Source organism: Oreochromis aureus, linkage group 17 (genome assembly GCF_013358895.1).
Source record: "Oreochromis aureus strain Israel breed Guangdong linkage group 17, ZZ_aureus, whole genome shotgun sequence".
Lineage (NCBI taxonomy): Eukaryota > Metazoa > Chordata > Actinopteri > Cichliformes > Cichlidae > Oreochromis > Oreochromis aureus.
In genome coordinates this window covers 36,307,974-36,333,591 of record NC_052958.1, presented here as the reverse complement: position 1 = coordinate 36,333,591, position 25,618 = coordinate 36,307,974, and the positions used below count along the sequence as shown (strand labels likewise).

Here is a 25,618-nt window from a genome sequence, read left to right as displayed (position 1 = left end):
GAAGTCTTCATGGATTATGATGTTCACAGATGACTATGTGATTTGCAGCGAGAGTAGAGAGGTAGTGAAAGGCAGATGAGTTAACTGTAAATACCTGGGGTCAACCATCCAAAGCAATGGACCGTGTATAAGAGAGGTGAAGAGTGTAGGTAGGGTGGAGTGGGTATAGACAGGTGTAAGAGATTTTGGTGACATAGGCAGAGCAGCAAGCGTGAAAGCTAAATTTTACTATGATAGTAGTGAGACTTGCTATGATGTATAATCTGGAGACAGTAGCACAAACAAAAAGGTAAAGTTAAAATGCTTGAAAAGTGACCAGGTGAATATATTTCCTACCCATTCATTGAAATATCTCTCACGTGACATGTGTACCAAATAAAAATCCGGAAGTAGACATGCAACATGATTCACACCTGTTTTATCATCAAAGAAAAAGATGAGGTTCCTACGTTCCAGCCGATAAATATTACACCAGTGTAATAATTTGGGTAGATCACACATGGACTGGTAATCTAGAAATTTGAGAAAATAATTTCACAGAGCTGACACTAGGTGTCGCCTTAGTGGTTCTGTCGTTAGAACTTGTAGGAAGTTCTGCGACTTTTCAAAGCCAGCACAGACTTTATGTTTGCAGGGATCAGTGGGCCTGTCCTCAGCGCGACTGATGTAACGATCATTACATAAAAACACATCGAATGAAAATATTCTGTCTTTCTTAAAATCATACAGTGTGTATCCTTTGACATCACAGTACAGAGCGAAAAAGGTCGTTTGCGCTCACCTGATCTGGCTCTAAGGCGATATTGAGTTTGTCCAGTAGGTGGCAGTGGCTGCTCAGACAAATGAGTGACTGACAAAGTAATCGCTTACAAAGTAACGGAGGCCAGTCATGGTAATGGAAGTCAACAGTAACACAGAACTAGTATTCTAGTATGTTTCAGATTAATAAACCTCAGTGTGCACCTGGACGAACATTGTCTTCCTTCAGAAACAACTTACTGAAGGTTCACCAAACGCTTTCCCAGTAGCTGAGTGCTGTCACTGTTTTGATTTTGTTCAGGTTCTGCAGTCACACCAAAGTGTACAGAATCTGAGAACATGGCAGAAAGTAAAGAAAATAGGTGAGAGAAAATAATAATGATAGATCCTAAAATCTGATTTTTTTCTATTTTTACTATTAGCTGGGCGTGCTACCTCCCACTTTCAGCACTTCTCTTTTCAGCAGAGGCGCACTGCGCTTTTACGCACGAGTCTAGAGGCACTGTGTCACAGAGCAGAGTGCCATGCAGACCTTCAGTGTATGACGGTGTCCCAAACACAAGTATCACTGCTGCTACAAGATGATCCTGCTACTCGCTCTGCTTTCTGTTCTCTGGGGAGAACGAAGTCTGTGCCTGGAAGAGGATGGAGGCTTTACATTTGATGGAAACATCCGCCAATTCGCCATGACCTCCAACACGGTTTACATCGCCACAGAGGAGAGGCTGTACCAGCTGAGCCACGACCTGACTCTGATCCACAGTCTGACTCAGAGAGGAATCTTAAAGACCGGAAACCAGCAGGATGATGTGCAGTTTTACCGGGTTTCTGATACATTTGGGAGGAACGCAACTTTCAGCATCAACGTGTTGTTGCCTTTCACAAAGAATGACTCTCTGATCAGCTGCGGTGTGACTGACGATGACTGCGGTCACTGCGAGGTTCTGGACCTAAAGAACATCTCCAACCTTCTGTACAGAGAACACATCCAGGTGGGACCTTTGAAGAGCAGCAGTAGGTCTGTCAGCTTTCTGGTGGATGTGAAGAAAACTCAGACTGGCACTTACATTCTCACCGCGATCCAACAAAACGAAAGCCAGTCTGAAAACAAGTGCGGTATTAATCATCAGACTATCAACCTTCAGGATACAGATGACAAACAGGGTGGAGGTATATTTTCTCTAACTGATGGAGCTTCAGGCACACCTGGGATCAAAAGTAAAGGTGATGTGGAGTTTGTTGACGGGTTTCAGATCAGTTCAACCATCTATCTGTTCTCCAACGTGCTCTCAGCTCAGACAAACGGAGTGCGTCTCCTTTGGCTCGAAGGTAAAAACAGCAAAACTGATTCACTCAAGTCTCTGCGGGGCGCGACTCTCAGTGTCTCTGACAGTGAAAGCAGCAGACTCGTGGCCTCCTCGGTCATCCCGGGGCAGCAGCCAGTGCTTTGGAGCGGCGTGTTCACTATGGATGGGGTAGACACCACCGAGCTCATGGTGTTTGACATCAGCCCTGGTGACAGCAAGGACACCGACAAAGATCCAGACTTCTACACCTCTGTGCCAATAGAAGTGACGGTGGGTCGCTGTATAACTTCTAAACATGTTCTGAATGGTTGCTGAATGTAGTTTCCACCTGTGCCTCCACAGTTTCATGTGGGCATTCATGAAAGCAAAATGTTCACAGCGAGGCAGATTACTTTATTACACAGTGTGGTCACAAAACTAGAAACAGCAATCGATTCAGACTCAGTCTGCTACTTCACATGAAAATCTAATGTTGGGTTCAAACAGAAGAATTTGCTGTAGAAACACCCCTAAAATGTATAATAAATATATATAATAAATGAATGGATATTTGTATTTTTATAAATAAAAAGAACGTAAGCCAATAATTATAATAAATAATAACAATGTACTACATATAAACACAATCTCATGGAGACCAAACAGAAGACATGTAAAAGACACTCAGTTAATTTCAATAAAAAATCATATTATTTCCAAAGTTTTATTGAAGATACAAAAAAACTGATTCAGAATTATTTAAAGTGCTGGTATGTCTGCTGGTGCATGTGATGAACAAACTGAAACCCAGTTTGTTTGGATAGTACAAAGCATTCAAAAGCATAAATAATGTTTGACCTCATCAAAGCAAAGCTGGAGTCCCTAAGACTTAAATGTGAAGCTGTTAGCAGGGGTGTAGCACTGCTCTCTGGAGCCTAAACATATGCGGCAGCTGTGGGACCCTTTTCTGATCTTGATCTCTCTTAAATCTTTTGACTTTTATTTCTTTTTAACAAAAAAGTATAAAAATTTACCTTAGCACTAGTTTTTCTGTCCTACAGTATAATGGTTAAAAAATGAGATACTTAAAACTTAAGAAATCTGAAAAAATAAACTATGATCACATTTATGATGGGTTTATTCCCTTGTAAATTCCCACTGACAAGCTCTCTTGTTCCTGATATCATTGATAAAATCTCCAACCTTTTTGCCAATTCATTTTCATTGGAAAGAACAGTGGAAAACTAACACTAACATTAAAGTTCTTTGGTTTAGATGGCCTAACAGCAGCATGTTAAATACATTTTATTAAATGAGATTTAATAAAATGCTTTAAGTCATCAAACACAACATGCTCTGATCATGGTCAGTCAGATATACTGTGTGGTTTGATACATGAAAACATTTGAGAGTGTTTACACAGGAAGCCTACGATGGTGAACTTGCTGACAGTGTTTTATTATTGTCCTCAGCAGAGAAAATAAAGTCAATATAGTAAGAAAGGGGCCTTAATTTTAACCATATCTGTATTCAGTTTTGGATAGTTTACTGAAATACTTATAATTTGAGCTATTTTTTTTATATATATATTGTAATATAGTTAATTTAGCATAGTTTCTGTTCTTGCTGTTTTGAAGCAGCTGTGATGACATCATTTCTTCTGGGATGAATATTCTTATTTTTATTTGAACATTTTAACAAAAACTAAATTAACACATTCATAATGATATAAAAGCCAACTTACAAACTTAAAAAAAATGCAATTGTGTTTTTTTAATATTAAAAAAACACAATTGCTGAAGTACACAGGCTTTCTCACAGCTGGTCCAATGTGCAGTGAAGCCAAATGCTGCTTAAAGTCAGTGATGCTAAACCTTCAGCTGAAACTGCTGACAGTGCAAATAATTACTTGGAAGAATTTCTATTTGCTTCTATCCAAGCTCCGCTTATGTTACAATATTTTGCCATCATAGTGGCTGCTGATCAGTTTGCTTTCTCTTCTACTTATTTTTTTTCTCTTCTTTGATACACTGATGTTGCTTTGTTGCTGTGATATGAAGGCAAATCCCATTACGAGATGGACTAAACATTACTAAACAACAACTAAATATTTTCTTTAATTTGTAAGGAGTGAAGATGGTATGAGAGAGCTTTATGAAATTATAGTTGAGTCACTCAACCAATTTATTCACGCCGTTCTAACCATAACAGTGATTACTTGGAAACAATTTTTAAAAATGCAAACAAAAAGGAACTTTCCATCCCAGCATTACAACAGTCCCTCGTACCAGTGGGGCTCTAAATTCTCAGTCTCACTGTCCCCACACTATCATGCTCCTAGTGAGAGGTCAGTTTATTAGTATACTAATAAACTGACCTCTCAGTCTGCAAGTTATAACTTGCAGACTTGCTGCTGTGGTGACAGATGTCAGTTATGGTCACTGTGCTCTCATGTGACTTTCATTATCAGTATAATAGTTATCCACATACTTCATGAAATGCTGTGAACAAAACACAAGGCACAAATCAGCATCACTCACTTGAAATAGCACATTTTTTAATTATATTTTAGAAAATTGCATCAGAGTCAATTCAGTTTATTGAGTGTTATTTCATATTTTAATCATATTCAGGTTGAGTATGTGATTATTCAAGGTGTAAAAAAAAATAATGAATGTGCTGTTTCGGTTCATAAATTTAAAGCACTTCATTAGGTTTGGAGTGATGACAGCTTATTTCTATTTTAACCATTTTGAGTTCTAATCTAAAGATATCTAAAATATCAGATCTGATGATCAGTGTGTTTGTTTCTCAGCCAAAGATCCTTAAACCACTGGCAGTCCTCTTCAGGCACAGCTACATGACCTCTGTGCTGGCAGTGAGGCAGAGAGGCTGGATGGTTTTCTTCATTGGGACAGGAGATGGGCAGCTCATTAAGGTCTGTATGAAACAAAACATCTAAAGTACCATTACATCAATATGTCTAAATGCCATTTCATCATCCTGAAATGCACTGGCTTCCTTACATGAAACAAACATGAAAAATAGTTCTGTCACCAAAATATATTTGTTGAATTAGCATCTATTACTAAAATCATAAAGAACCATTGGCCCAAGATAAAACTTTTTATATATTTTCATTTACTTTACCTTATTTTTAACTCAACTTATTTATTTGTCTCTATTTTTATCAGTCACACTGTGAGTTTAAATGCTCATATGCAGGTGTTGTTTGTGGAGTGGAGAGATGAGAGCTGGGACCCTGAAAGCACTAAAAGCTTCCCAACATGTATTTCACTGAATATAACAAGAGTAAGAGAGTGAACAAGAAGTTTGAAATGAAATCAGAAACTATTGAAAACATACAAATAAGAAAACTGTTGATGTTGCAGATTTTAAATACCTCCAGACTGCTCTCTTCCCATTGTCTTCCTCAGTGCTATTATAGTTCTCACTAATTAGCAACAGGTACACAGCTGCTAACAGTTGACACATTAAACACTGAACATCACAGAACTGATTAGCTTGACCCACACCTGATCTCGCTTTTTGAACCATGACTGGAAGAATCTCTGATGCAAATATCAGACTGATGCATTGCTGGTGTTGGCTGCCTACAGTATATGTTACTATGGTGGGATTCACTGTCTCTTCTGTTGGTAATCACATAGAGACGTTGAGGCCTGTCCATGATCAGTATTTGTCAAAATGAGGTTGCCCAACACAAATATGGCAAATGCTACTTTTTATAACAGGGTGACTGATTTTTACAATACCTGGATCACTTTTCTATGAGTGAAGGCCTCGGCCCTCCTATGACACAAATAGTCAGAAAGACAATTTTTATCCTAACAAGAAGAAGAAGATATATTTTTCTATTTTTTTGGTTCTTTTACTGAATTATGGCTCTTTTGGTAAATGAAACCACTCGGATGCAGTTGAAGTGCAGACTTTCAGCTTTAATTCACTCAGTTGAACATAAAGGTTGCATAAAATTGTCAGGAATTAAAGCATTTTTAACACAAACCCTTCATTTCAGGGGCCCAAAAGTAACTGGACAAACTAAATAACTGAAAATAAAATGTCCATGTCTAATACTTGGTTGAAACCTCTTTGCTGGCAATGACAGCCTGAAGTCTTGAACTCATTGACATCACCAGACTCTGGGTTTCCTTTAAAATCCTTCTTTAATGCTGAACCAGGCCTTAACTAAGGTTGTTGTTTTATTTCTGTGCCTTTTGTCTGAAGTTTAGTCTTCAACAAGTGAAATGCTCAGTTGGAACAAGATCAGGGGACTGACTTGGCCACTCAAGAATATTCCACTTCTTTGCTTCAATAAACTCCGGGGTTGCTTTGGCTGTATGTTTTGGGTCATTGCCCATCTGTATTATGAAACACGCCCCAACTACTTTGACTGCATTAGCTGGATTTGAGCAGACAGTAAGTCTCTGAACACCACAGAGTTAATTCAGCTGCTTCTGTCCTGTGTCACATCATAAATAAACACTAGTGTCCCAATTTCACTGGCAGCCATGCACGCCATCACACGTCCTCCGTCATCTTTTACAGATGTTTTCGCAGCTTAAAGATGGCTCGTTTAACCTGCATGGAGAGCTCTTAATTAATTAATTAATTAATTAAAATTGGAAATAATTAATTAAAATGGGAAATAATTAATTAATTTTTTGTTGACACATTTAATTAATTAATTATTGACACATTTAACTAATTATTTATTTATTTCACATTTTAATTAATTACTGCCACATTTAAATAATTATTTAATGGTGTATTTAATTCATTCATTTTGGCACAGTTGACTCCTTCAGGTCTCACCATGAAATAATTTTATCTGTCAACCTCACCCATCAAACCCAGGGGGCGGGGTTAACGCTGATCGAGTCAAAACCTTTGCTTTGGCCTGGTGGCCATTGTTTTTAGCACACAACAACCGGCGTGGAAACTAACAGAACTGAACTTTGGAAAAACCCTGTTTGTGTGTCACCAAATACCGTTTTAATATTTTTTAGCCGAGAATGTAGTGGTTTAATCTTCAGATGTCTGGTCTGTTTGTCAAGATACAGCCTCTTTGCAAAAGTGCTCCAAAACACAGACTTAACAACGTGGTGTATGCTGTACAGTGCAGTGAGGAATGCCCAGACCTCTACATTGGAGAGACCAAACAGCCACTTCACAAGCGCATGGAACAACATAGAAGAGCCACCTCCACAGGACAAGACTCAGCAGTCCATCTGCATCTTAAGGATAAAGGTCACTCTTTCGAGGATGCCAATGTTCACATTTTGGACAGAGAGGACAGATGGTTTGAAAGAGGAGTGAAAGAGGCCATCTATGTCCACTGTGAGCGACCATCTTTGAACAGAGGCGGTGGTTTACGACACCAACTGTCTGCCATCTATAATCCAGTTTTGAGTTCCCTCCCCAGACGCCTTAACGCCCACTCACATCCTGGGCCATCTGACCTCAGGAATTCACATGACAAGGTGGGGCCAGGTTTCACAATGAGCTCACCCGAAACCCTGGCTGATTAGGTCCCACACCCGCTTTCACACCTTGGCTCATGTGATTAGAGGATCACCAGGGGGTCCTTTGTCCCTCTTTAGGGGGATACTCCCACTGGGTTTAAATCTGGCACTCTCGGCCATTTGACCTTAGAACTGAAGAAGCTTCTCAGATGAGAGGTGAAACGTCTTCAAGCAACTTAAAGAAGTCCAGACGCTTTTCTTTGCAAACTCCTTTGACTACGATGACCTGGATGACTGAGAACCTTCACAGACATATGGGATAAATTATAGTTAAGGAGTATCACAGATAACGCCCACAGCTCTGTGTGACTGTTCACCACTACACTGAAATAAGTAGGGTATTACTGAAATACACGTGCTATATCATAAACTATGATATAAATAGGGAGGTCCTATTAACATGTTTAGTTTTAAAGGACACCTTCCTGCCTTTAGTCTCATTCATGAGCAGTAATAGTTTTCTTCTAACATCCAGAAGTCTGCACAATGTGTTTCATAGTTTGTAACAAGCCTTTGACAGTTAAACATAACATGACCGAAACAAAAATAACAAAACAAAAAAAATCACACAAATTATATGTTAACCTCATTTATTTTCAGTTAAGTAAACTCTAAAAATTCTAACAGATAGCTGGTGCTTAGAATACAGTTGAATAACTATTAAAAAAACAGATGATATAATATTTCTGTCCAGGTTGCAGTCTTTATGATGAACATGCTGTTGCAAACTCTGCTCCTCTCGGTGGAAATGCGCCTTCTCGTTCCTCTTTGTATAAAACATTTTAAAAGTCAGTTTAATCTCAAAATTCACTGTTAAATCCAAAACACACCAGATAAAGAAAAGCGAATGGTTCAGTCTAACACATGTGCCAGTGAACCATTAAACTTCAGTAAAACTATGCAGTTCTGAAACGTAACTTTAACCTCAGCCAAACCGATTTGCTCAGTTGTAAATAAAACAGCGAAGTAAACGTGACCCGACAGACAGAACCTGAGTGAATTAAGTCCAGTGTTTAACCACTGAGAGCTAAAACTCAGGTGAGGTTTCAAAGCTGTGTGCCGGTGATTGGAGATCAGCCGCTGATAATGCTGGTTCGCCTATAAAGTGCTCTGTAGGGAAACAAGCTCCAGCAGCTCTGCACTCGGGGAAAAAAAACACCTATATTTACTTATCTTGTGCAGAAAAATGCGCCGACATTGCGTTATATCGAGCACCGGCTGCCCAGTTAAACTGTGACTATCACCAGGTAACGTGGGCGTGTTTCTTGAATTAGCAGCAGGTGTTAAACAGCTGACAGGTGAGGAGGAGGATGCATGCAGGTAAACTGAGGGCCTGTTCAGCTGATCGCTGGTGTCGTGAGAAAAATGTCAGCTTGTTATTTATGTTACAGAAGCACAGAGACACAAGACCAGGGGTCCGTTCTTCGTACCTCGCTAAGTAAGTTAGCTGGATTTGATTGTTGACGATTTCGCGTGATCTTGGATCGTTCGGTTCTCCGAAGCCCATCCGGGACTTGCTGTCATAGCAACAGATCCGTAAGCGTAAACCTGCTCGGGAGCAGGCTTACTTTATGTAAACAGGATTAGATCGGGGCCACTCAGGTATGTCCGCTGCATTTATACGAAAGCAACAGCGATATTTCTCCACTGTTTCTCCATAAATAAATATTATCAATGTAACTAAAGATAATGCAGTATTTGATTCTTTTATTGATTGCATACAGATACATACAGGTCATTTCCTAAAAAAAGGGAAATGTACTAGTAATCATTCTATTACATGTATTTGATTATTTCAGATGTAATTCATATTTTAGAGTAGTAATAGTAAATTACTTCGTGTAATCAAGATGAGAGACCACGGCTATAAAAGCGAAGGTGGATTTGGGAAGTCTGTCGCAGCCATGTCCTGTCCGTTTGTACGCGACCAACCCATTGCGGAAGGTGCAAGATTGATAAGGAGAGTTTTCAGAATTCAGCGGATATTGCGGGATAGACAGGATCCTTCCTGTCCTTCCTCCTCCTTATATATATATATGTATATATATATGTATGTATATATATATATATATATATATATAGATAGATAGATAGATAGATAGATAGATAGATAGATAGATAGATAGATAGATAGGTAGATATACACACACATATACACACACACACACGAGGGGGTGCAGGACCACCACCTGTCTTTATTTGCTCAGCCCTTTTCTTGGTTGCTGTTATAAACAAACAAACAGATTATTTCAGGGTCTCTTTTCAAGAGACTAAAAGCAATATAAGTGATAACTATTACCATTCTGTAGAATATTCTTATATTTCACTTTTACTTGTCCCCATGTTCTAGTGGGTCCTGTTGTGGCTCTAATGTGAAAGAGGATATAATGGAATATGATATAATAAATTATTTACGAGTTCAATTTGTCAGCAACTTTCTGCCAGCCCTCTCTCCTTGCTTTTGCAGCCTTTGCGGTGTTCCCTTGCGTTTTAATTAAACTCTGAAACTCCTGAAATCCCTCAATCAAGAGTTCTTGCTCTGCTGCCGACAAATACTGAGCGCGCTCCTTCGACATCTTCGCCGACCAATCAAAGGGTTGCCGATCAATGTTTCTACTACCGATGCGTAGCCCCTTTTAAGCCACCCAGTGATCTCGCATTACTTCATCCAGCTATACTAATCGTCAACAACAGGTGTGTTCGGAGAACCGGATTAGCGAGCTCAAGGTTAGCGCGATGATTTGATCTTGGATGTGTCATTTGATCTTGGATGTAGTAAGCGAGGTACGAAGAACGGACCCCAGGCGGAAAGAGACGATCGTTTGGTGAAAATGAGAATCTGCGAATGCAACATGTGAAACACGGAAAGTGGAATATGTAAACAAACCTGTTAACGTACACCGCCCCCCCCAAAAAAAACAGTTAAGCTGGAACACCGGGGCTGTGAGCTCCGTACACTCTGTCAGCTGACTGTTAGCAGAGCTAGTGACATTTCTGAAAACATCTGAGCACTTTTGCAAACATGTTCTATGTTGACAACCTGACCAGACATGTGAAGATCACGCCACGACATTCACGGCTCAAACACTATTAAAAGTGTAGTTGGTGACAGAAAAACGGGGTATTTTAAAACTTTACACCACCACCATTGCTGCCTGTTATTTGAAATGCATTCTGAGCTGCCCCAAGTCCACACAAGCAATCGATTATCTGGGATCGACCTGTCTTGACTTACTTTGCACGGCAACCAATCAAATGCTAGAGAAGCTGCAGTGGCAGCGTTAACCCCGCCCACTTAGTTTGATGGGTGAGGCTGACAGATAAAATGATTTCAAGTTGAGACATGAAGGGGACAAAAGTGCCATAATGAATTAAATAAATAAATCATTAAATAATTAATTAAAACTGTCAATAATTATTTAAATGTGTTATTAATTAATTAAATGAGTCAATAATTAATTAAATGTGTCGTAAATATTTATTTAATTAATTATTTCCAATTTTAATTAATTATTGCCACATTTAATTAATTATTTAATGGTGTATTTAATTAATTCATTATGGCAGTCCTGGCGTTCCATACGTTCGCAGCTAGATCTTCCAAATACAAGCACCACTCCTCAAATCAACTCCAGGCTTTTTATCTCCTTAATTGATCATCAGATGATAAAAGAATTGCCCACGTCTGCCCATGAAAAAGTCTTTTAGTCATTTGTCCAATTACTTTTGGTCCCTTCAAAAAGAGGATGGCACATGTTAAGGAGCTGAAACTCTTAAACTCTTCATCCAGTTTGAATGTGGATACCTTCAAATGAAAGCTAAGAGTCTACACATTATGCCTATGTCTATTATATAACTGCAATTCGAATATGTTTCAGCACAAAGTAAAATTAAATAAATTCTTATTTTCACAAATTCTTATTGTCAGCTGTCTGTGGACAGGAAGTATCACGCTGCCTGTCCCACGGTGCTCTACAGGACCAGTGATGACCTCAAAGTGTTTCCCAAATTACATCTGGATCCAGTGGATCGTAAATATGTGTATGTGCCATTTAGAAACCAGGTACTTAGATTATTTAACTAATTATCTTAATGGCACATTTACTTGTGCTGCATTTTGAAGTGTTTGTTGTTCTAGATTAAGCGAGTTCCTGTGTCAAAGTGCAGCACGTACACAAATGTGCAGGAGTGTTGGTCTGCACAGGATCCATACTGTGGTTGGTGTGGCTCTAAAAGCAGGTGAGAGAAACAACATGTGCAGCTGACGTCTTCAAACAATTCTGAACTTGGTGATCATTTCTTCTTCTTCTCCTAGCTGCACATTTGAAGATGACTGCACAGATTCAGACTGGCTGTCCATTCCTGATGAGTCCCAACACAAAATGATTTCCCACAAACTTGAAAAGGACACTAACGGACAGGTACAGCTTACAAACACACTTCTACCTCTCATCTATTTTAGCTCTCACTTATTTCTCACTTATATGCTATCTTGGTCAGATTTCATTAAAGATCCACACACACCTGACTGTGGGCCAGGAGGCAGCATCTAACTTCACCTGTCAGTTCTCTGCACCTTCCACTGAGCTTTGTACTCAGAATAACCCTCCTCAACAGTTCCCACAATGTACCTGCATCCTCGATACCACACTTCCTCCTGATGGTCAGTGACTTTTCATAAATTATCCAACGAGTGCAATACAGTAGAGCTGACTCTGACAGATGAATATTCTTTACTAGTTGACAAATCTGAGCTGTTTGTCATTATAAACTGTAGCAACTCGTTAAACATAGATATTTAAAAAAAAAAAAATAGTAACTGAGGGCTATGGCATTGATCATATTACTTTTTATTTAACAGGTCTGCATGTCATAGTAAAATTTAGACTTGGTTCAACACAACTGTCAGAAAAACTGAGTTTGACCAACTGCTCTGACATCAGTGGACCACCAAGTTCTGTCTTGTAAGTCCAATCAGATTATCAACATTATAAGGATGGATCACTAATAACACATTATGTATCATCACCAAGGATTTAATACTACTGAGGAGTGTCTTTGTTGTATGTTGTATTTTTGGACATCATTTTCTTGATGATCTCAACACTAATATGTGATTGTTTCTCTTCAGGTGTCAGCAGTGCATCAAAGCTGGTTGTAGATGGAACACAAACAGATGTTCCTGGGCCGATCAAACAGAGATCAATGTAATAATTCATGTCTTTAGTTTACCTAGTTCAGGTTTTTCCTCATTAACATATTTGTTTTGTCATATTTTATTTCGCTGATACCATTCTACATGTTTAGGTTATTTTGATGTATATTTTTTAATCTACTTTTGGGAATAAGAAAGTATATCTTATCTTATCATATAATTTAATTTTCCACTTTAAGTTTACATTACTTTTGAGTTTTTTCGATCATTATTAAGGGTGGTTTGGTCTAACATTCAAATATCTATTGCTTCACAAAAGTAGCTATATTACATACAATAATATGTTAACTGATTATGACAACTCACAAATATCAATTCAGTTGCTTTACAAAATTTTGGTTAAATGTTTTCCTTGTAAATAAGACAGAAATTCCATTCTCTTCAGTCCTACATAGTTTCTTTAGTCAGTGACAGTAAACCTGCCATATTGATTCTCTCTGCTTCCTCCTGCAGGACAGCGTTTGCCAAAATGTGCAGTCTGGGAAGAACTTCTCTGTGAGTCTGAATCTCAGTCCTCAAACTCATTGTTCCTCTGACACCTTATTCATGTTCATCAGAGCTTCTAACATCAGCTGATGGCTGTGGATTAAAACTGATCATTTTTGTCTCTTACTGTCAGATCCCAGAGATCTCCTCCATCACTCCCCGTGTGGTGTCTTTCTACGGCAGAAACCACGCAGTGCTGTCAGGTCGTAACCTCGATGATGTGACTGCAGTGAGGATGCAGGCAGATACTGACTGTACTCCAAAAGAGTGAGTCACTTTATACACAATTGAGAGCTTGTGCTTTGGATATAAATGACACAGTAAAGTCTAAAGATTATTCCAGGGAAACACCACTCATACTGAAATATCAATGATTAAATGTTTGAATAAAAACGTCACACCTCTTTTCTCAGCATTGCTCTCAGACAGAATAACTCAGCATAAACCTGAAAGTAAAGCTCACTGTCCTATTTTAGGATTTAAGGAATTTAAAGTAATTTATTTTCACTGTTCTGTTTTGGGTTTTTTTTTCTGTTTTAATTAATAATCCACTTCTATGGGCTTTTAAGGTTTTTTACTGTGTATATATTTGGTAATCACAGTAAAAGTAACTTTGAACAAACTATGAAACACATACTTTGGTAGTTTACACTCTGTGTGTGTGTGTGTGTGTGTGTGTGTGTGTGTGTGTGTGTGTGTGTGTGTGTGTGTGTGTGTGTGTGTGTGTGTGTGTGTGTTCTGGTCAGATCTCCTGTTTGGGACAACACTGGTTTCAGTCTGACGTTCCACATTCCCACTTCAGACATCAAAGGTGTGGTCAACGTATGTCTTCTCCTCCCAGATGGTCGTTGCCATGGCAAAGCTAAAATCACCTACAGCTCATTACCATCATGCACCAACATTACTCCCAGCAGCAGCTGGATCAGGTATGTTTATATGTCTATTGTGCTGAAAGTTATGACGGATTGTTGATCTCTTTTAGATATAGACTTTCCAGCAACTTCTAATGTTCAGTAAGCAGAGACGTGAGATATATTTAGACCTCAATTACCCTTCATGGCAGAACAGAATCCCAGTTAGGAGTTAGGACAGGACTCTCTGGAGTGCAGGTGTTGGTTGTGGTTTGGACGGGGCTCTGACTGTACACAGTGAGGTGAAGATGAGGAGGAGGTAGGTTGCACAAATAAGAACCTGTAAGGTGGAATGAAAGAAGAGCACTGAGATTTAAACCACATAGAGTGGAGGCTGATTGGCTCAGAGCAGGTGGGCAAGAAAATAACAGCGTGTGAAAGTGAAGGCAATGTGAAGAAATCGACTCACAGCAGAGCAGCCAGGAAAGCAGGCACATGAGTAATTACAGATCTTCCTTATTGAACACAGACAGAAGATTCATTTTTAAAACTTAAGACTTTGGTTGATGTCACATTCCTGACACTGTCTCCAAACCAAAAAACAAAAGTAATATTAAATAAACATGACACAGCGATGAAGAAAACTTTCTGTCTGTTTAGTATTTTAGCCTTCTTCTTTACAAGCCTTTGTCGTTGCAGCTGCCATGACGTACTCAAAATGTGCTCAGAGGTATTAAAGTTTTGAGCTCCACTGAAGCTACAACACACTTAAAGTGACACATGTAGTGTGTTATCATCAATAAATGAGCTAAAGCAACAGTAGTGAATCATGACAAAACTTCAGCAGAACTATTTTTGAGTCTAGCCCCGCTGCTTTGACAGTAATTTCAGTCATATTTTTGAGAAGTGTTCTAGGAAGTAGCAGAGAAACCGTTACAAGTTCTGGGTCATCTGATGGGGAAAGAGCGCCACTTCCCAAAAAAATGTCTTTTGCTATAAAGCTACTTCTACTTTTAGTTGCAACTGAAAAAGGAAATACTGTCATCTCAGTTTCTTTATTCACCTTAAAAAGTAACACCATTTTATTTAAGAGTTTGTTTAAAGCACCAACCTTTACCTAGGCATTGGTTTCTTAATAATATGTATTTAGTTTTATGCCAACATAAGTCAACTAAAACAGAGAGTTTTTTAAATATTGTTTGGTACAGTTAAAGACAGACACAGAGATTTTAAATGTTCTCTGGTGCTCTGTGTCCTGCAGTGGGAAGAGGAAGATCACACTCACTGGGTCCCATCTTAACTTTGTTGAAGGAGTCATACACAGCCACGCCATGCATGATGTCAGACTTCCCAGAAACATCAGTTCCCAGGTACATTACACCTTGTATTACTGTTTACATTAATCAGCCATGTTATATAAAAATTATAAATTACAGTGTGTCTGAATATGTGATGTTGTGTGCTGTTTTGGTCACGTCGTGTTGTCTTTTGTGTGCATTTAATTTCTTTGCAGAGTCTCACCTATGATTCACCTGAAGCTCTGAGCATTTCTAGCAGCACTATGTTTTTGAAAGTAGCCAATAAAACCTTGAACTGCTCCACAAAACTCTCCTACTATCCAGACCCTGAGTTTACCAGCTTCACAGCCACGAGGACAGGGAAAGATGTGCGCATCACCATTCAGGTATTTTTAAAAAATAAAAATTTTTATCATACATATACAAACATGTGACATCAGTTCATTGAAATGTAGCCTTTGTTTTTCTTCATTTAGAAAAAGACAGACAAGCTGGAGATGACAATAGATGAGTTATCAATGTGGGGCATTCAAGACAAGCCAAAAAATTGCACCATGGAAGCCAAAGAAACCAGTAACAACACTGACTCTTTCACCTGTGAGATTGAAAGCTCAACCAACCCTGAATTTCAACAATTATTGGTAAATATTTCTTTCATGTTAACCAAACCAAATAGTTGTGTAGAGATGTAATGTCAGTTGGGAGTAGATAAAAACAGTACAGTAATGTGCTAAGGTTGTAGACACTAAAATTGTACTGAGGATGTTTTCACATAGACTTCATTAAGTATACTTGTTAACCTACTCATTATTTCAACTCTCCAACCAGTAAATGGTAATGGTAAGTCATGGTAAAGCTGAATGGCTGAAATTCAAGCTCAGCGTGACTCTAAACGTGACATGGTTGTTTAGGCTAGACAGGTTGCTCTGAGTATTTCACAAACTGCTGATGTACTGAGTTTTTCCCACAACGCCATTTTTAGGGTTTAGAGAGAATGGACTGAAAAAGAGAAAATATACAGTGAACTGACGTTTGCTGGGTGGAAAATGCCATGTTGATGATAGAGATCAGAGGGGAGTGTTTTTAGGAAGGCTACAGTAGCTCAAACAAACACTCATTACAACGAAGCTATGAAGAAGAGCATCTCCAAATGCTTGAACCTTGAAGCAGTTGGGCTACAGCAGCAGAGCACCCCACTGGGTGCCACTCCTGTCAGCTAGGAAGAGGAAACTGAGGCACAGACTATTATGGTGGAATCTGCAGCAACTGTGTGATAATATCAGGTCAATACTGACTCTGTGAGGAATGTTTCCAGCACCTTGTTGATATGCAATAAAAAAATTATGCAGTTCTGAAGACAAACAGGAACCCAACATGGAACTAGCAACGTGTAACTAATGCAGTGACCAGTATCTTATACAAAGTGTAGCAAAAAACAAAGAAAAATCCAGTATGTAAACATGTAAGGCTTTTTTCCCAGTTTAGTATGCTGTATCCCATGTGATTTATTTATTTTTTGTTTTTGTTTTTGTTTGTTTGTTTTTATAGATAAAATACGGAGACAAATCTGTCAAACTGGAAAATAAAGATGAATCTGCAGTTTATTATTTTCTGATGCCGATCCTTGTCCTGCTACTGACACCAGCCATTATTATTGGTAAGAACACAATGTAGAAGTGAATTTGAGTCCATAACGAGCCTAAAAAAGAATGTGCAGGTCAACTCTTTAACAACTATACCATTATTTTGCATTGCGCTATAATATGTAGCAGTGGTGTTATTCTACAAAAGACAACAGCAGAGGCTCGCTGATAAGATGAACAAGTTTGTGGAAGACCTCGAGCTCAACATCAGGAATGACATCAGACAAGGTCAGTCACAAAATCTCACAGCATCACTTTGATGTACAATTTATACTGCTCAAAAAATTAAAGAAAAGCTTTTAAAACACAGTGCAGGGGAAAAAAAATCATGCTTATATCTATAATGATATGGACTGGGTAATTTATTACGAATGTATGCAAGGATGCCACATTGTTTGATCGACTGAAACATGTCCCAGAGGTGTTCTGTTGGATTTCGGGCAGGCGTATATAGGGGTTAGTCAATGGCAGAGATGGTCAGTAACACGTAATCCGATTACTTTTTTCAAGTAACGAGTAAAGTAAGGGATTACTATTGCAAAAAAGGTAATTAGATTACTGTTACTTTCCCGTAAGCACACTGCGTTACTGCGTTACTAAAACCGTGATTTTTTTGTGAGAATGTCTCATGACAATGACGTAAGCGAGTGCGACATTCGTGACAACAGCTGTGTGCAGATCAACAATGGATAATATATGGAGTGCGGAGAGAGTATGAGCAAGTGAGCAGTACTTTAAAGCGTGGAAGTACTGACCTTACTTTGAGTTTGATTCCATAAAAAGTGACAAAAACATTAGTGTCCGTTGTGCGTGGGAAGAAAACTTCTTTTTACAGTGAAAAAAACCATAAACTTCCAAGCAAGCACCGAGTGCGCTAGGACGTAATGTGAAATTCACAGAGAAACTCGCGGATTCTTCCACTGACCGCTGCGCCACACCTGCACCAGGGCAAACCTCCGCCTGCCCCACTCCTGCTTGACAGGTGAAAATAGAGCAACACAACCGCTAGTCTTTGATTTTATTTATTTTCTGCTGTGTTTTACTTGCATCTATTTGAAAGACTGAGTGTAAACACAAAAAAATATTTTATTTTATGTGCTGGAATGTGCAGAAAATAGGTTTAAATGTTAAACAAATTTCTTCCAGTCAGAGAATATTAATATAGAGATAGAGATAGATAGAGAATATAAGTAATTAATTACTTTTGAAAATAAGTAATCAGTAAAGTAACAGGATTACTTTTGGGGGGAAGTAATCAGTAATTAGTTACTAATTACTTTTTTCAAGTAACTTGGCCAGCACTGGTCAATGGTATCATCCTTTATCCTCCGGGAGCTGCCTGCATAGCCTGGGCACATGAGGCCAGACATTGTCATGCACCACGAGGAACCTAGGTCCCACTGCCCCAGCACAGGTTGACAATGAGTCCAAGGATTTCTTCCCAGTACCAAATGTTAGTTGGGGTGCCATTGCCTAGCTGGTAGAGGTCTGTGTGTCCCTCTGTGGATGTGCCTCCCAAGCACATAAGAAATATTTTGTACTGTCAGCTTCAGAAATGTTTATCTGACAGAGGAGAAAATTTTCCACAGTTGTGCAACATTAAAAGGAAGTGAGGTCTATGTGAAGAGTCATCACAAAAAAAAGTTACCGGAAAAGTTACATTTGCAAAGCCACATTCAAACTACTTGGGGCAGTCTTAGAAATAACTGCTATGAACAGATGAAATATAATTCAATTAAATATGCCAGTTTGAGGTTGTGTATCAGCTGTCTTTATTTCCCTAAACATGAGTACATTCCGGAAAGAAAGAAATAGACAGCATGTGAATCCAAATTAATCTCAAAATATATTCCCAAAAATGTCTGTAAGCTTTTATCATGGTCCTTTGTCATTTTACTTGAGTATCTGTAAACATTTAATGATTGATTCAAACTTTGAAAAAAGCCTAAAAAAAACATCACTTTATCTACATTAAATGTAAACAAAAAATGAATGCTATGTTTTGCAAATCTCATAAATGTATATTTTAGTCAGAATAGGTACAGGATTGTATAAGGTCTGGTCTGCAGGCAGGCCACTTAATTGACTAAAGTGAATTTCTCTACCTTGAAGTCATACTGTTGTAATAGACCCTTGTTGAAATGTTCAGGAAAGGCCTTACCTGACATAATAATGAATTACAGTAGTCCAGCCTAGAAGTAATAAATGTATAAACTGGAAGCATGAAACACGATGTTTCAAATTTTAGAGATATTCTGCAAATCAAGAAAGCACCCTTACGTTATTTAATATTTGCACTGAAAGATATATGTTGGTTAAAACCAAGATTACTGACAGTGTTCCTGAAGGCTGAAAGTAATGCCATCCAAATAAGTATCTGGTTAGAGTACAACAATTTCAGTATTATCGTAGTTTTAAAAATGTCAGTGGTCAACGAGATGGCATGGTGGTTAGCACTATAGCCTAACAGCAAGGTCCTTAGTATATCTCAATTTTAAAGCAGGAAATTAGAGGTTGTGAAGGTTTTTATGTCTTTAGCTATTTATATGGTTTAACTAATTGGTATCTGTCTGACATCATGGACAGATAGAGCTGGTTATCATCTGCATAGCAATAAAAATGTATGCTATGCCTTCTAATAATACTGACTAGTAGAACTGGTCCTAACACAAAACCTTGTGGAACTCCTTAACTAACCTTAGTGCATGAAGAATCAGAATCAGAATACTTGATTGATTCCTAGGGGAAATGATGTTGGTTACAGTGCTCCAGTACAAACAGTAACAAAAACAGACAATACAAGAAGTAAGAAATAGCACAATATATACATATATATAAGTCACGTACTAATAAATATCTGAATAAGAAAGAGCATGCACAAAAAGGGTGTAGCTATAGCAGTATACAGTGTGTTAAGTAGATGAGTTGTACAGAGAGATGGCCACAGGCAACAATGATTTCCTGTGTAGTTCAGTGGTGCTTTTTGGTAATCTCAGTCTCTCACTGAACGTGCTCCTGTGGCTAGCCAGCACGTCATGGAGTGGGTGGGAGGAATTATCCAGCATTGTCTTTATCCTGGATAACATCCATCACCACCCTAAGAGAGTCCAGCTCCATCCCCACAACATTGCTGGCCTTGCGGATCAGTTTATTGAGTCTGTTAGCATCGGCAACCTTCAACCTGCTGCCCTAGCATGCAACAGTGTAGAGGATTGCACTGGCCACAGACTCGTAGAAAATCCTGAGCATCCGACAGATGTTGAAGGACCTCAGCTGCCTCAGAAAATAGAGTCGGCTTTGGCCTTTCCTGTAAAATGCTGTGGTGTTTTTAGCCCAGTCCAGTTTATTGTCACTGTATACTCCGAGGTATTTATAGTCATCCACAATGTCAACATTGACCTCCTGGATAGAAACAGGGGTCAAGCATTTCCTGGTCTTCCTGAAGTCCACCACCAATTCCTTGGTCTTTGCCACGTTGAGCTGCAGATGATTCTGCTCACACCACGTGACAAATGAGTCGACCACAGCCCGGTACTCTGTCTCATCATCCCTGCTGATGCATCCAACCACTGCAGACTCATCAGAAAACTTCTGAAGATGGCAGGTCTCTGTGCAGTGGCTGAAAACTCCCCAAATTAGATAGATATGATTCAAACCACTGCAGCGCAGCACATTTAATGCCTACAGCATGGTCTAATCGCTGTTATAAAATATTGTGATCAAGGGTATCAAACGCTCCACTGATGTCTAGCCGGACAAACATAGATATGACTCGACTCTCAGAGGTCTTTTTTGATTGATTATATTTAAGATCAAAATGTCAATTTATTGTTAGGACTTCTAGACATGGGATCTAATAGGCACAGTGACGGTTTGGAGGAAGTAATTATTGATGTTAACTCAGACAAAAGGGAAAAATTTGCTAATATTTCTCTAATAAACTGTGCATCTTTTCTGTTGCCTGTTATGAATAAAATATGGGCATCTGAAATATGCATATCATTCCATTCTGTTTTTATTTACATTTTAAACAGGTCCCAACTTTATTTTGGATATGGGTTTGTAGTTTGCAAGCTGTGAAGTGACCCTAGCCACACAATGTACAGTTCTCGTGGTTTCAGCTTTATTTTTAACCACAAGCACTCTTTTTTATTTCCGGGACTGTCTTGTAACCCGGAACAGGCTCTCTTCCTCCACTACACGCTCCCTTCCCACCAGTCTCCTCCGTCACTATAAAAGGGGAGAGAGTCATTAGTCCCATGATAATCACCTGTCCCCTCTGACATCCAGCACCACCCCATGAGCTCACTACACCACCACTCCACTGCAGCAGGCCAGAGACCATACCCCTGCCACACAAGCATGAATCGTTTTCTGATTTTTACAATTCCTTTGCATGTAATCTTAAAATGTATACTTGGTTGCTTTGGTATTCATCTGCCCTGCAGTCCATAATGCTATAGGATTTATGCTTTACCTGCCAGTATTGTCATTTAAAATACTTCTGACAAATTAAGTAGCAGCTATTAAAAAGTTTGCATTATTTATTTTTAGTTTTATATTCTAAAGGCTTTCTATTGTAACCTTTCAACGTTATCTTCCAGGACACATTTACATCTTGTTCTCTGCAGTTCCAAATTATCGGAACAGCGTTTGATCGTATGTGATAAGTGCCTCAACGTTATCACACATTGGCCTGTATTTTATAGTTTCACTATCTTTAGGTTGCCTAGAGTCGCATACATGGAGTTCCTGTTTATGGTTTTTGTCATATTACACTAATAAGGCTGATGGTAAAACAGAATGACATTATAGGATGCATGGCCATTTTTGTATTAATCAGTGAAATGCAACACTGCACTGACTTAGTCAGACATTTTCACTACCTCTTTTTTGTGACCTGCAAGAACTTGCCTGTTTCACAAGTTCACTTTTCACCTGATACCATAGACATTCATGCTTTGTACTTTGTGCATGTAGCCTGCGGTTTATCAAGTCAGCTTCACTGGGGTGTCTTCCACAGGTTTTGTGGAGTTGCAGACAGAAAATGCTGATCTACTGGAAAATGTTGGAACAATTCCTTTCCTGGATTTCAAGCACTTTGCCTCCAGAATCTTTTTTCCTGAGGTGAACGAAGCTCAAAAGAAAGCAAATGTTGATACGTGACAAGCTTATGCTGTGAACTGTGAAAAATAACCAATCGGTGTCAGTTTAGTAGAGCTGTGCTGTTGTTTTTCAGAATGAATCTTTGATGGAATCCTGTATCAAAGACATCAGTCAGGTAAGTTTTGACATCATCTGTTGTTTGTAGTTGTTTTCATGGTTTCATGCCATCTGATGTAATGTTATGTTATCTTGGGATCAGGATGTGGTGAAGATTCAGCTTGATGAGTGTTGCCAAGGTTTGTCCAGGCTGATCCAGGACCAGCTCTTCCTCACCTCCATGGTGCATGCTCTCGAGGAAGAGAAGAGTTTCACCATCAAAGACAAGTCAGTTTGGGATGCTGTATTTTATGTAACTGTCTCATTGGCAATATATTTTGTTTTGTTTTGACTGGGGGCCGGGGGGCACTGACAACCCTCTTCAAAACATGTAGCCATGTAAAGAGCTCTCTGAAAGAGAAAGGTTTACTGTTGTCAAAGTGTAAAATAAAGAGGTGCCTTTTTTAATGGAAAGACAAATGGTGCAAACCACCACCAAACACACAGATTAGACCAGAAAACACGTAAAAGAGAACCAACCCAGGAGTTTTTTAAAGCAAAGGAATCGGACATTCTTCAGTTCCCAAGTCAGTCACCTGATCTTGACCCAACAGAGGATACTTTTATTTAATAGAAACAAGCAGCACCTGGAGGCAGCTGGAGTAACGACCTGAAAAACATCTCCAATGAGGAAATAGTATTTAGTGATGTGCATGGGTTTAAGACTTCAGGCAGTCATTGACTCTAAGGGATCTTCATCCAAGCATCAAAAACAGTTCTTGTATTTAAAATATATGACACTGTAAAATTGTTTTGCTCACAGTGATTCTTCTCTGATTTTATTCATATTTTCTTTTCCATCCTGCCCACATGTCACTGCAGTTTTTACTTTGTAGGTTTATCTATTTTTTCACTCCTTTCATTACCTATTCGTGTCACTTTTTCCTCACTTTTGTTTTTGTTTTTTCTATTTTTCTTTTATGGTTTTAAATCCATTCTGCACCGTCTGGGACTTGAGCTCTGTCAATCATCAATTCATCTCTAACCTGTTCCTTTTTTAATTTTCTGTTTCAGATGTGCAGTAGCGTCTCTGCTCACTGTAGCACTCCACAGCAACTTGTCATACCTGACGGAGGTGATGGAGGTTCTGCTCAAGGATCTTATGCAAAAGAGCAGCAACACTCAGCCCAAGCTGTTACTCCGACGCACTGAGTCTACAGTGGAGAAGCTGCTCACCAACTGGATGTCCATCTGCCTCTACGGCTTCCTTCGGGTTTGTTGCTCTCAGTGTTTTATGTCTTTGCTGTTTTGCCTAAATTGAAAGTTCAGCTTCTGACTTGGACAACTTATCGTGTGTTTTAATGCCCTTATTGTCTTACTTTTGTCAATTAGTGTATATTATCCATGAGCCTGTTGCTGCATTAGCTGCTGCTGCCTAAACACTCCAAGAAATTATTGTAGTTGTTATTATGGATGTGTTACAGCCACAGACCCCAACCTGCATGCAAATGGCAAACATTTAGTGATAAAGACGCAACAGGCTGCATTAAGAATTGGTGACCCGTGACTGACCCCAGGCCTGGCAGATCCCCGTGATCATTTTGAGAGAGGCTGACAAACCAAGGGGATCAGCACAAGTGGTGCAAGTAGTTATTTATAGAGGTATGACCAAAGGCTGCAAGGGAAGTGTTTAGGGTGTGGTCTGGTTCCAGAAAAACAGTTAAATTATCTCCAGTAAGTTGTGTCATTTAATGTTGTTTACTAAATGAAGACGTGTACTACAGTTCAACATAGTAAAGTAGCACGCTGTTCAGTTATCCAAACTGTACTGTGAAAACTGAAGAAGACACTCAAAGAAGAGACATAAGAAGAGCTCAACATAATGCCTGTAACATTAATGCTTCCGTCAGCATGTGGCTGTGTGATTGTTCGCATGCTGACAATAGTGTTTATCTTAAAGCACAGCTTCATTGTTTCAGTTCTTCTTACTTTTGATTCACATTTTTTCTCATTCAAATATTTTTGAAACTTTTTTGGCTACAATACAAACTACAGAAAAACTCTATAGCTATTATGTAAAATATTAAAGCATTGAAACAATGAAAGTAAATCTTATGGGCTACAAAGTCACAGTCATGCTATGTATAGGTCTGAAACAACACTTGACAAACATCATGTTCTGTTTCCACATCCTCCGTTCACTTACTTTAGCCATTGCTAAAGGAAACATCGCCGTGGTTACAGACATCTGCATTATTCTGTCAGTTTTGGAGAAAATTATAACAGCTGAGTATCTTTTATTTGTCTGTGACAATATGTGACACACGTTAAGTTACATCAACTGATCAGAGTGAGCCAGAAGAAGCCACCAAAGATAAAATGGTTCTAGCTAAACCTCTCTGCACCAACAAAAGTTTCTTTATAACGTTGCCTCAGCTTCTCTCTTGACAGACTGAGTTCCTGTTTCTGATTTTCCACAGGAAACTGTTGGCCAGCACCTGTTCCTGATGGTTAGCGCCCTCACACAGCAGATTGCAAAAGGCCCAGTGGATTGTGTCACAGAGAAAGCTCTGTACACGCTCAACGAGGACTGGCTGCTGTGGCAGGCTCAGGACTTCAGCTCGCTGGTACACAAACACACACTCATACTTTCTGCATAACAAAGTGCATGCACAACTGACTTGCACCGTGCATGGAAGCAATTGTCTGACAGCCCATCACAAGTTTGGCAGTTGTGATAATACATGTGGAAGCAATATTTAATACTTCCTTATACTAGTTCTGTTTTTGCTCCCTTAGTTTGGTAAGTTCAAACCTTGCTTTAACTTGTTGCTGACATACAGTAACTCAGAACTCATTTAAATATTCTCTTGTGCGTGTGTTGGGGACAGTGAGGGCAAAGAAAAGCACAACAGCACACAGCGGTTCTAGACCAACGCCCCAAATTTTTGAGTGTCCTTTTCTAATACGGGGTGTGGGACACTGTCATGTCTTTACTTTGTTTTCAGGGTATCTTTCTGAATTTCTTGGGTGTTGTGCAACAGACAACTCTTAAAACAGGGCGAGTGAATCACACTACTAAATCTACTGCTTTTGCCTTTTTATTTTCTTTAAAGCTTGTGAACTTGTGAACTACGTGAAACTGAAAAACAGCACCCTTTCAGCATGCACGCAAGTGTGATATGTTTGCTATGGTGACAAGAAACTAAATATAATCCCTTGATGAGCACCCCACTGAATGTAGGCCCAACCTGCAACTCTAACAAATGAGACGTTGCACATTGTCAAACAACACACTCGAGGTGTCACCGATGCCGTTTAAGGAAGCAGGC

At 39.1% G+C, this 25,618-nt stretch overlaps 1 protein-coding gene across 2 annotated transcripts in view; it reads left to right on the top strand.

Annotated features, from left to right (window-relative positions):
• The first annotated feature begins 1,250 nt into the window (after nt 1-1,250).
• The window catches only part of plxnc1 (plexin C1), a 45,366-nt gene continuing 20,998 nt past the window's right edge, over nt 1,251-25,618 (top strand). Inside the window, exons 1-21 of one of the 2 annotated variants that reach the window (XM_039600831.1) lie at nt 1,251-2,336; nt 4,861-4,983; nt 11,520-11,654; nt 11,730-11,830; nt 11,907-12,012; nt 12,092-12,254; nt 12,453-12,555; nt 12,723-12,798; nt 13,260-13,301; nt 13,426-13,559; nt 14,039-14,218; nt 15,405-15,513; nt 15,657-15,827; nt 15,918-16,082; nt 16,990-17,098; nt 17,214-17,312; nt 22,108-22,211; nt 22,324-22,365; nt 22,450-22,574; nt 23,361-23,559; nt 24,767-24,913. In XM_039600831.1, coding sequence (XP_039456765.1) covers nt 1,341-2,336; nt 4,861-4,983; nt 11,520-11,654; nt 11,730-11,830; nt 11,907-12,012; nt 12,092-12,254; nt 12,453-12,555; nt 12,723-12,798; nt 13,260-13,301; nt 13,426-13,559; nt 14,039-14,218; nt 15,405-15,513; nt 15,657-15,827; nt 15,918-16,082; nt 16,990-17,098; nt 17,214-17,312; nt 22,108-22,211; nt 22,324-22,365; nt 22,450-22,574; nt 23,361-23,559; nt 24,767-24,913 — 3,429 coding nt within the window. In that variant the 5' untranslated portion in view covers nt 1,251-1,340. Of the gene's footprint in view, nt 2,337-4,860; nt 4,984-11,519; nt 11,655-11,729; nt 11,831-11,906; nt 12,013-12,091; nt 12,255-12,452; nt 12,556-12,722; nt 12,799-13,259; nt 13,302-13,425; nt 13,560-14,038; nt 14,219-15,404; nt 15,514-15,656; nt 15,828-15,917; nt 16,083-16,989; nt 17,099-17,210; nt 17,313-22,107; nt 22,212-22,323; nt 22,366-22,449; nt 22,575-23,360; nt 23,560-24,766; nt 24,914-25,618 lie in introns of both variants that reach the window. The other variant, XM_039600829.1, reaches the window with a different exon arrangement.